The sequence below is a fragment of the Lycium ferocissimum genome, chromosome 5 (genome assembly GCF_029784015.1).
Source record: "Lycium ferocissimum isolate CSIRO_LF1 chromosome 5, AGI_CSIRO_Lferr_CH_V1, whole genome shotgun sequence".
NCBI lineage: Eukaryota > Viridiplantae > Streptophyta > Magnoliopsida > Solanales > Solanaceae > Lycium > Lycium ferocissimum.
The window spans coordinates 59,874,337-59,885,718 of NC_081346.1; the positions used below are offsets into that span (position 1 = coordinate 59,874,337).

General features: G+C 34.3%; 1 protein-coding gene and 1 long non-coding RNA gene across 2 annotated transcripts; both read left to right on the top strand.

Moving 5' to 3' along the window:
• Positions 1 to 492: 492 nt before the first annotated feature.
• LOC132057874 (uncharacterized) lies at positions 493 to 1,208 on the top strand. Its single transcript, XM_059450463.1, has 2 exons — positions 493 to 742; positions 799 to 1,208. The coding sequence occupies exons 1-2, from the start codon at positions 493 to 495 to the stop codon at positions 1,206 to 1,208; spliced, it is 660 nt and encodes a 219-aa protein (XP_059306446.1).
• A 4,329-nt stretch (positions 1,209 to 5,537) lies between these two features.
• Positions 5,538 to 6,907, top strand: LOC132058444 (uncharacterized). The gene is made up of 2 exons (XR_009415307.1): positions 5,538 to 5,701; positions 6,390 to 6,907. It is a non-coding gene; the product is annotated as an uncharacterized LOC132058444 (long non-coding RNA).
• The last annotated feature ends 4,475 nt before the right edge of the window (positions 6,908 to 11,382 follow it).

Here is an 11,382-nt window from a genome sequence, read left to right on the forward strand (position 1 = left end):
TATTAGAGACTTTGCGTACGTCCGTGGGTATTGATTGTCAGTCTGTACGCAGCTCCATCAGCTAATATGTCGGTCTGTGTTATGTAATGAAACTTTGCATAATTATAGATTTGTTCGATTTAAAGGCTACGAGAAAGGAGATTGCTGAAAATTTTGCTATGTATTTTATCTTATTTGATTTAAAAAGTTTGGCGTGACTTTGTATGCGGTAAGAGTCTGAGGGTTCGCTCGGCCCTAAGTAAGGGTCGGGTGCCCATCACATCCTAATAAGGTTAGGGTGTAACAGGTTTGTAGCCTTAAAAGCTAGATTCAAGAGCTCTAATTTGGTATGTAGTGCACATCATCAATCTTTATAGGTTGTGAGTCATGTTTTCTTAAAGTTAGGCCTTGTGCACGCTCGTTTGAAACTTTTAGTCTACCGTATCATTGCAAGGTTGACTTTGTCTGAGGGAGCTCCTTAGACTCTATATCACTTCAAATACACCTCATACAATGAGGAATAGTTTTGATTTTAGTACTTGTATGGATGCTTGTGAGATGTCAGATTTGGGTTTTTTGGGTCCTAAGTTCACTTGGTGTAACAATAGAAAACCAAGGAAGAGAATATGGAAAAAACTTGATAGGATCTTCATCAATGATAATTGGGCTCAAATTTTCTGCAATTGTCAAGTGAAACACCTAGTGAGGACAGGATCTGACCACAGACCTCTCCTCATTAAATGCCACAACGATCAGCAGGAGGGTATCAAGTACTTTAAATTCTTAGATTTACGGCAAGTCAACCTTCATTTCTTCAAGTGCTTGAGCAGTCTTGGAATACAAATGTGATTGGCAACCCAATGTGGAGGCTCCAATCTAAGCTCAAAATTCTCAGTAAAAACCTCAGTACTTGGTCCCGGGAGGTTGTGGGGAATGTTTTTTATCATGTCAAAATTTGGGAAGATAAGATGCTTATTTTGGAAGAACAAGATATAAACAAGAATAGTGAATTTACCAGAGAGGCACTTAACAAAGGTCAAGCTGAGTATGTCAAATGGATGAATATGCAGGACACCTTGTTGAAACTGAAATCTCAAGTAGACTGGTTTGAAGAAGGAGACTGCAACACTAAATACTTCCACAGTGTTATTAGAGACAGGAGAAGGAAGCTGCACTTACACAGAATCAAAAACCACAATGATACTTGTATTCAGGAGATGAGAGAATAGCCAATGCTGCTACTCATCACTTTGAATAATTATTTAATCAAACTCATTCATTTACTGATTTCAATATTTTTGATTATATCCCAAGAATTATCACTGATGATGATAACACTTTCCTTGCAGGTGTTTTAGACTTTGATGAGATCAAAAATGTTGTTTTTAGTATGAGTACATAAAGTGCTGCTGGTCCTGATGGCTTTAATGGCACCTTCTATCACAAATGCTGAAATATCATTGGAAACGATGTCAAAGACTTTGTACAGAGTTTCTTTTTGGGCAAAAAACTCACTAAATTCTACACCCATACATGTCTTGTTCTTCTCCCTAAAGTGAACCCTCCCTCCACCTTCTCTGATCTAAGACCTATTAGCCTTACCAATTTTTCCTGCAAAATCATCTCTAAAATCCTGTCTATTAGGCTTAATCCTCTCTTGGACAAGCTTCTCTCTGAGAACCAAAGTGGTTTTTTCAAAGGTAGGTTAATCACTGAAAATGTTCTCTTAGCTCAGGAAATTGTTAATAGTATCACTAACTACAACGCGGGTGGGGGGGGGGGGGTAATATGGTTATCAAATTAGACATGGCAAAAGCTTATGATAGGATGTCCTGGGATTTTCTATTGGCTGTTATGAAAAAGTTTGGTTTCTCTGATAATCTGCTGGTTCTAGTTGGTAATCTTCTTGCTGGGTTTTGGTATTCTATTTTCTTGAATGGCACCAGGAGTGGATTTTTCACTTCTACTCAAGGTCTCAGACAAGGTGATCCTCTATCTCCCTCTCTTTTTATTATTGGTGCTGAAGCGCTATCTAGATCCCTTAATAGTCTTGACCAGATGAACAATTTAGCCCTTTCTCCATGGATACTAGAGGCCCTATCATTAATCATCTTGCCTATGCAGATAATATCGTTATCTTTTGTGGGGGTAACAATAAATCCATTAAACTCATCAAGCATCAAATCAAGAGATAAGAGAATGCTTCTGGACAAAAAGTTAATAATAATAAAAGTTTTTTCATTACTGCCCCTAATACTTCTGCTTACAGGATCAATAGAATGAGAAATGTCTCTGGATATATGGATAAACCCTTCCCCTTTAACAATCTTAGTTGTCCTATTTATTATGGGAGGAAAGACATACATCTCTTTAATGATATGTTATCCAAAATTGTGAAAAGGTTGAATGGTTGGCAAGGAAGTATGCTCTCTCATAGGGGTAAGATCACTCTTATTAAGCATGTGCTCCAATCTCTTCCTGTATACATCATGTCTGCTATGAACCCCCCCCCCCCCCCACCCAAAGGAGTTTTAACTCTTATGGAAAAACATTTTGTAAACTTTCGATGGGGTTCTTCAGAAGGTAAGAACAAATATCATTGGTCAGCATAAGACAAGCTATGTTTACCAATAGATGAGGGTGGTGTTGACATAAGGAAAATGGAAGACATCTCTGTCACTCACATTGTGAAAAGGTGGTGGAGATTCAGGACCCAACCCTCTCTCTGGGCCAATTTTATTCAGAATAAATACTTCAAGAGAGCACATTGTGTTAAAAAAGTTGTTGTTTCTGCATACTCTCACACATGGAAGAGTCTCATGAAAATTAGATTAAAGAGTGAACCACATATAGTCTGGAACATCCAGTCTGGAAATTCTAGCTTTTGGTGGGATAATTGGACAGGTAAAGGAGCTTTAGCAAAAATCTTCCCTGGTTTAGGAAGATCAGATAAGCTCCCTGTTAATTTCTTCTTTGACAACAACAATTGGAATCTTAATAGATTGCTAACCTTTTTACCTTTACAGGTTGTTCAATGCATTGCTCATATTAACATCGGAGATCAAAATGAACAAGATTTCCTTGAGTATGGTTCTTTCACTAACAAGAGTGCTTGGCATTCTTTAAGAACCATTGGACCAAAACTCCCATTTTTTCACAATCTTTGGCACAAAAGAATTCCTTTTAAAATATCCTTCCTGAATTGGAGGGTTTTTAAGAGAAAGGTTCCATTTGATGATACTATTGGCAAATTTGGGACTGATAGGAGATCTATGTGTGTTTGTTGCAGGGTATCAACTTATGAGTCTATACAACACTTCTTTGTTGAAAGCGAAGCTGCTCATCAAATCTGGAGCTTCTTTGGCAATCCCCTGGGAATTCAACATATGGATCAACCTGTTCCTGTAGTTTTTAAGAAATGGTGGGATTGTAAATACACTAGGTGGGATTGTAAATACACTAACAATGTTCAAAAATTGATTCTGCAGATCACTCCACTCGTCATCTGTTGGGAGCTATTGAGACAGAGATGTTCATGCAAATATGGTAACCAAAGAAAGATGTTCATGGAGAAGATGCTGCATCAAGGAATCTGTACCAGCAAGTCAGCCTTAAGCAAGATTTATCCTCCTGTCAAGGACATTAATCACTGGCCAGAGATTTGCTATACAGTTGAAAGATTAAGACCTACCAGAAGATGGTGGCAAGTCTCTTGGGTCATGCCATGCTATGGAATGTTAAAGAAGTACACTGATGGAAGCAATATTGCAGAGGATGGTAGAGCGGGAATTGGAGGCATACTGAGAGATTGGCAAGGCGACATGATTATGGCCTTCTCAATCACAGTACAATGCAACAGTAACAACAATGCAGAAGCCCTTGCAGCTGAGTTTGGTGTGAAATGGTGTTACCAACATAGTTACACTGATTTCATTCTCGAACTTGACTCTATGGTGATTACAAAAATGATTGACAACCAGAACTCTTCCAACATGAAGTTAAAATAGATCATTGACAAGTTGTTATTTTGACAAAAGGAAGTTCTGAATTAATGGAGGTCTAAGAGATTGATTCAATTCCTATTAACTAGGTGATAGCTTAGTGGGAACCCAGATTAGAATACAATTAACTTCAAACTATCTCCCCTTCTTGTAAATATTCACATAACCTTCCGAACATGAGATTTAGGTATTATGAATCTTCATCACTTTTCAAACGTCCATATGCCTCATTAGAACTTAAACAAAAGTATAAACTTAGTGAAAAATTTTATTACTTTACAACAAAATGTCCTTACAAAACGTGCTAAAAGGATTAAAGGGAAATCATCAATCTAAATAAAGGATAAACATCAACTTTCACAACTGTATGTGGAAATTATTCCAAACGGGTTAAGATTTCAGAAGGCATCCACTTATGCATGTAATCCTCCAGTCATGAACTTAGGAGCTTCCTCTGTCCATTACTAGGCCAAGAAAATTTCATGAAGAAGAAAATAATAAATCTCTCTTGATTTATTAAAATGGACAAGTAAAAAGAAAATATATTTTTAGTATACGAGACAACTAAAAAAGAAACGGAGGAAGTAATAATTAATGCTTAGTTTCGTAAATTGATACTCCCTCCATCCATTTTAACTGTCTCTTCAGCTCATTTCACGTTCATTAAGAAAATAATAAATATAAGGTCTAATTTATCAAGTTACCCTTACTTAATAAAAATAGGTTGATTGTTTTCTCTTAAATAGCGTGCATGCTTCTTTAGGGTATAGTTGGAAACAATAACAAACTTTACTCTTGAATTTCTGAAGCGACGATTCTTTTGAAACATTTTTTTTTTTTTAACTAAAGCGACAATTAAAAGGATACAGAAAAAATATTTATTTGAATCATTTTTTTTTTAGATAAATGGACCGGAGAAAGTAAAAGATATTTAGAATTACGAGAACCATCGGTAAGAGTAATTTGAACTTATGGAGGTCACCCGTAAGTTGGTTAAGAATTTCTTTGGGGAAAATGAAAGTTGATCGAAAATTAATCAATTGGTTGTATCGCTTGTCTCTCTCTCTGTCACGTACTCCCTCCGTTTCAATTTATGAGCATCTTTTTGGAGTACGAGGATCAAACTTTATAATTTTGACAATAAATATTGAAATAGATTTTTTAAATTTATAAAAATAAAATTTTTATATTTAGAAACTAGATTAAAAGTACTATAAGCCATGATAATTTACATTTTAAATAATTTAATAAAAGTGCAAGAAAAATGTGATCAAAGAACCACCCCGTAGACTCCCCAAATAATGATAGGTTCACATAAATTGAAACGAGGGAATATATCTCTATCTTATTTATTTATTTTTATGTGAAAAAATACATATCATACCGTTATTATCGATTGACGCATTTTTCGTGTTTCTCTTTGTGATCTGGGACCTTCCCAAATATAAAAATATTATTTAGGGATAGACTACTTTGAAGATACCACATTAGCGGATGGGGGATAGACACATAAAGAAAGTGATAGACACAACATTTATTCCTTGCGTGATGCAACTTTGTGGTTCTCTTCCTATATAAATGCCTCGAGACTCTCCATCATTCCCCACACATCAAAATGAGCTTTCTTCCTTTCTAATAAAACAGTAACTGCTAGTCTTTCTAATCTAGGGTTTTCTGCAGGTTGGAGATAATTGAATTCAAGATTCATGAGGTTAAAAGGGGTAAAAAGAAAAAGGGAGGTGACAGAAGAGAGTGAGCACACATGGTGTTTTCTTGCATGATGTTTGATTATCCCACGCCTGAAGCTATGTGTGCTCACTGCTCTATCTGTCACCCCCACCACTTCCTCTCTCTCTCTAGATTTCTTTATATGTGTATTCATGATGTTGATTCATATTAATTGGATGAATAGATGATAAAGAAAGCTGATCAGGAGTGCCAAACCACTCTAGTATCTTCACCCTTTCGTCCTTTATGCTAGGCTTTTGACTCTGTTTACCTCGATTTATCATGTCAAGTGGACAAGTCTAATTTAGTGGGATTTACTTGTAAAGATAGGAATTCTTTTCTATCTCTCCTGTCAAAGTTGATTGATTCTTGAGCTCTCTTTTTAATGGATATTCTTAGTGTCCTCCAAGGATGAACATATCATAGATCAGATCGTAAACTCTTTCAGAGCCTTAGAGTCACTTGATTGGTTCAGCCTGCCTTTCACCAAATATAAAGAACCTTGGATCTCATAACTAACAAAGTTTCCTTTGTTTATTTGCCTATTTGTGTACCTTTGGAGGTTGAGTAGATAAATGATTTGCAATTTTGTGCAGCCTCCTCAAGATTTCTTTTTTTTTTTTTCATTGATTCATCTCACGTATACTTCTCTCTTTTTTCCTTAAAACATTTTGGTTGCAGGAGTTTCTGGGGCAGTCCAGTTCAGTATTCTTGCTGCAAGGTGATAATTAAGTATGGTCTTTTGGTGATTTTCTGCAATTTCACTAGGAAAAACCAAAGAAAGTTCTGTCTTTCGGGTTCAAATGGACTCCCAATCGTTCTGCTGTGTTCATCTTTCAAGGCGGTTGATCATCTAGCGGCTTCTACTTCAAGATTTAGCATTTTGCCATCTGATTCTTCAATTAATTTATCATGTATACGGTCCAGAATATTAATCGTTTTAGAAAAATGAATTTATTTAAGAGTATATATATTTTAGAAAAAAAAAAAACTCAATTATTGCTTCCTTTTTTTTTTTTTTTTTTTTCTTCAAATAAGCACTTAGAGCCTGTTTGGAAAGCCACAAGTTAATTGGAAACTGTTTCGACTAGTAAGTGTCAAATAAGTGAGATGTTTAAGGATTTAATTGACAGAATGCAAGTTCCATCCTTCTGAATAAGGGCCAAGAAGGATATATTCAGGATGGTCTCTTCGTCGAACCACCATATATAATTTTCCATTCATGGCCTCCTCTGGATCCCCTTCACAATAGAAACACTAGGCCTAAGACCTAGGCTAATAATCTGAGCTCTTAGTAATTTTGTACTATGGAGGTTTTGGTTTACGTCCTCCTCCTATATAAGTTTCTTTATTATATTAGGAATGCTAGGGATTTCAGTCAAACGCCTAATAGTTTGGGTGGATGGTTTTGGTGAAAAAAAAAATGTAAAATGTTTAAGGAGAGATATTCAATATTCTTATGATTAAGGCTATTAAACATTTTTATTAAAGGTTGTATAAAAAAATTAAAAGACAGATAATATAGATGGAAGGTAGCATATAAATTGCATTTTGCAAATTTTTTGTTCACAAATGTGAACTAATTATCATTTCAGTGACAACTAACTTTAGTGTTTTTTAAAACATCCTGAATGGCCACATACAACTGAGACATGTTTCAGTGCCTTCCACAATGATCCCAAAGTGTCCAAGAACTGGCTGATTTTATTTTAGCAGTTTTATTTGACTTGTAATATATGCTGAAAAAACACGGTTTTATCTCAACAAGTGGTGGCTGATGTAGACATATCTACATGTTTTTTTTTTCCTAAAGAAACCGAATTATGGATTTTGACATCCAACAATGAACAATCCTCGAATAGAGACTTTCCTTAAATAAGACTAAACATGAAAAATCATCAATCAAATCTGTCGGTATCTGCGAGGTGGATTCTATTTTCAGATTAATCCATCAAATTCAAGATCCCAAATTTGATTGATGCGCTCCCCAGTAAAAATCTATTTTTAAAATATTGGACAAGTAAAAGTGAACGGAGGGAGTACAAGTTTACAATGGGATACAAATCAACATGTTTTCTTGGTTTCCTTAAAAATCCTTTCAGTATTTGGATTCTACACTGTGATTAATCCATTATATTCAAGATCCTGTCTTCGATAGATCCAAGTTTTAGTGCTTCTATGTTTTAAATCAAGTCATTCATGTTTTATGCAGACATTTTCGTAAGGTCACCTGATTTTTATTTAGTGCTGGCCACTAGTTCGAGCTACTATTAGCGTGAATTGTTTCAATCATGCAATATGGTTAATTTTGTTGGAATTTGGATGGTTATAATCTGAAAAGGATAATGGCATGGTCAAAGTAGTGGACAAAACAAAATTAAAGGTATGATTAATATTTTTATTGTATGTGTGAATAAGCAAGGCCGCCTAATAACTATTGAGTTGTGATGAATTGATGTTCTCTATCAATAAAGATCAAACACCCATTTCCCTGTCAATCATAAAGAACCTTAGTGTATTATGTCCATAGATACATTTTCCCGAGAGAACGGGATAGTGAAAGTTGGTTTTAGCCTTTTAGGCTTAAATATCGATTGTTGCCTTTGCGGAATCTAGGGGTGTTCACGGTTCGGTTTGGCTACTTCACTTTATTAAAATCAAACTAAATTAAGTCGATTTTTTTTTAATATTCAAACCAAACCAAACCATTATAGTATAAATTTATCGGTTTCGGTTTTTTTTCGGTTTCTTCTTTAGTTAGATTTTTATTTTTTGGATCTTAAGAATGTATTAATACAAAGAACCTTTGAATTAAATGGTAACTAAATACAGCTTTGATATGATCCATTCAAATCTAAGAATCTTCTTAATTATTTCATCAACTTCATTTAGGTATATGCCTATGGCTATGGGTATAGGAATTACAGAAACATAACATCTACTTTTCATGATTATGTTTACCTCCCTGCATATAGCCTTTTGATATTACGCAACCCTCCGGAATTTTTGTTATCTAAACTTATCATGTTTATGAAGCATTGAGAAGAAAACACAGAGGTTAAAACGGAAAATGATAAACAGAAAGACAAAGTCATCTACCAAATCTTTTTAAATTCCAATTGCCATTTTCTTCCCTTTTCGTATAAAATGCTAGTTTATTAGTAGTAATTCAGATGGCATGTAAAAGAGGGAACCGTAAAACTTTATAAGGGGGAATTTTTTATTTTACCTTTAGCAAATTTTTATTTTATTTTACCTTAAACTTAAATGGGCTACACTTTTCTTTCTAATTATTTGAATTTATATTGGACTTGGTCTGAGCCAAAATTTTGAATATGTATGTATCTATCGGTTGGTTCGGTTTTGGTTCGGGTTTTCTTGGTTTAACACCAAACCAAACCAAATGTTATCGGTTTTTTAAAATTTAAAACCAAACCAAGTCGGTTTTCAGTTTATTAAGTCGGTTTGACTCGGTTTACCGGTTCGGATCGGTTTTTCGGTCTCATTTGAACACCCCTAGCGGAATCAATGAAATTAAATGATACGTTTATTTAACCCTAACTCAAGATTATCTTTATATCTGTGTCTTAATCTATGCTATAATTGTCCATATAATTTCTTAAAAATTTATGTGCCTGCATGACTTTTTCAATATCATACTCGAGAAATCCAATTAAAAATGGGTTGTTTCCCTATATGGTAATTCTAGACTAGAAAATTTTCACATAGCCGGCTGTAAGGTTAATTAAACAGATCTCCTTTAGGAGGGTCATTTAGGATAATAGAGATTAGAATGAGTATATATAGTCGAAAGCAGTGAATTCAGTTAAATTTATTGATCCCACTTTAAATTAGATTTACCTCACTGGAGTAGAGTGGTCCTAATAATGGTATTTGTTTCCTCAGGCTGATCTAGGGAAAATATCAGTCCACATTTTGAAGCAGTATATGGCATGCTTTTATACTTTTGATGGAGACTACTTAATTTATTCATGCCAAATGACCAATTTTATAACTTATATGCTGTACAATCTGTTGGAAAATTAAGATGAGGAAGTAAAGGTTTTCCCAACCAATCATTTATCCAAGAAAACAAGTAGAGGAAAATATTTTTCCTTGCTTCTTTCGAACTTGGTAACACAAAAAGGTTGATATTTATAAGAATTTTTCTACCAAATACCTTAATTTAATTTGATCTGTACTTTTCCTTTTTTCAATACGCATACAAACTTATATACATAGATGCATCTTCTTATTAATGAACTAAATTAACTCATGCACTTAAGATGAATCTAATTTATTTTTCCAACACAATCTACCAGCTCTCTTTTTTCTTCTCATTTAGATGTATTCGTAAAAATATGCCAGAAGCAAAGATTATTTGACAGAACACATGAAAAGCATAGAGAGGACAATAATCAGTTGTTAAATTGGTCAATACCATTCAGGCAAACGATTAGCTAGACCATCTGAGGAGTTACCAACTAGACATGCCTCATTCACACTGAATCACAGATATCTGAAACGATCAGTCCAGGAGGTTCAGTGCCCAAACCAAGGTTCAGAGTGCCCAAACAAAGGACAACTAAAATAACGACCAGACTTATCCCATTAACTTTCATGATCTTAGTCATATAATGGTTGAAACGGGCTAAAGGCAAAATTTCGCATGTAAACGCTATGCGCGGGGGGTCGGGGAAGGGCCAGTTCACTGAAAATAATAGGCTACCCTATAAAAAAAAATTCACTTCCCCATGATTGTTTCTATTTATTCACCTGATTATTCACAACTTTACGATTCTTCTCAGAAAACACGATTGTTCATCACTACTTTTCAACAGTTTTCGCCATCTGACCCAGAAGAATTAATAAAAATCTCTCTTTTATTTCATCAATTATTTTCTTTTAATTATTCACATCGTTATTCTAATTACTTTCCTCTTGTTTCATTCACATTATCAAATGATAAATACGATTTGAATTAATTACGTTTCTTATGAACTCATTCAAAATAATTTAACTGATTGACTTAACAATTAAAATTTAGGATAAACATTAGGGACATCCAAGATTACATATTCTAGAACCAGACCCATCTAATTACCATTAATTAGCTTGTACTTCTATTAATTTCTCTTTTCTCTCTTCCCTCCTCCTTTGGACATGATGGTTTGGCATGCCGTCCCCAGTTTAAGACAGCTCTCTTTTTAGTCGTTTATCTTGTTATTTCCTATGAAAGAGTCCACTTACATGGTACATGCCAAAAAGGAAAAGAAGCTAGTACTAACATTCTCCTGGATAAGTTTGTTTTGGTTTTTCTTTTACCAGCACTGCACGTTACCAAAATGGTTTTTAATTACTCTATGTGATATCAATTTATGTTACACTTCTTGCTTTCTTAGATTCAAATTATGTTAAATTTTGATCTCTATTTTAAAATATATTTTTTCATCATATTGACATGAGAACATAAGCAAATCCGGGTTTTGTGTTTTATGTGTTCATTAAGGTTTTAGCATTAATCTAAGAATGTTTTAAAGTTATAGATTCATATTTACTATTTTTCACAATTTTAATGAACTTTTACACTTGAATTTATGTTGTGCATCGAAATATCGAGTTCAAATGAATGCACCAATTACTCTACCTCTCTGAAAAAATTGCTACTTGTAAT

Coding starts and splice junctions, on each gene's coding strand:
- LOC132057874 (XM_059450463.1), top strand. CDS start 493: ATGAGGAATAGTTTTGATTTTAGTACTTGTATGGATGCTTGTGAGATG. Junction 743..798: donor CCACAACGATCAGCAGGAGG/GTATCAAGTACT, acceptor CATTTCTTCAAG/TGCTTGAGCAGTCTTGGAAT.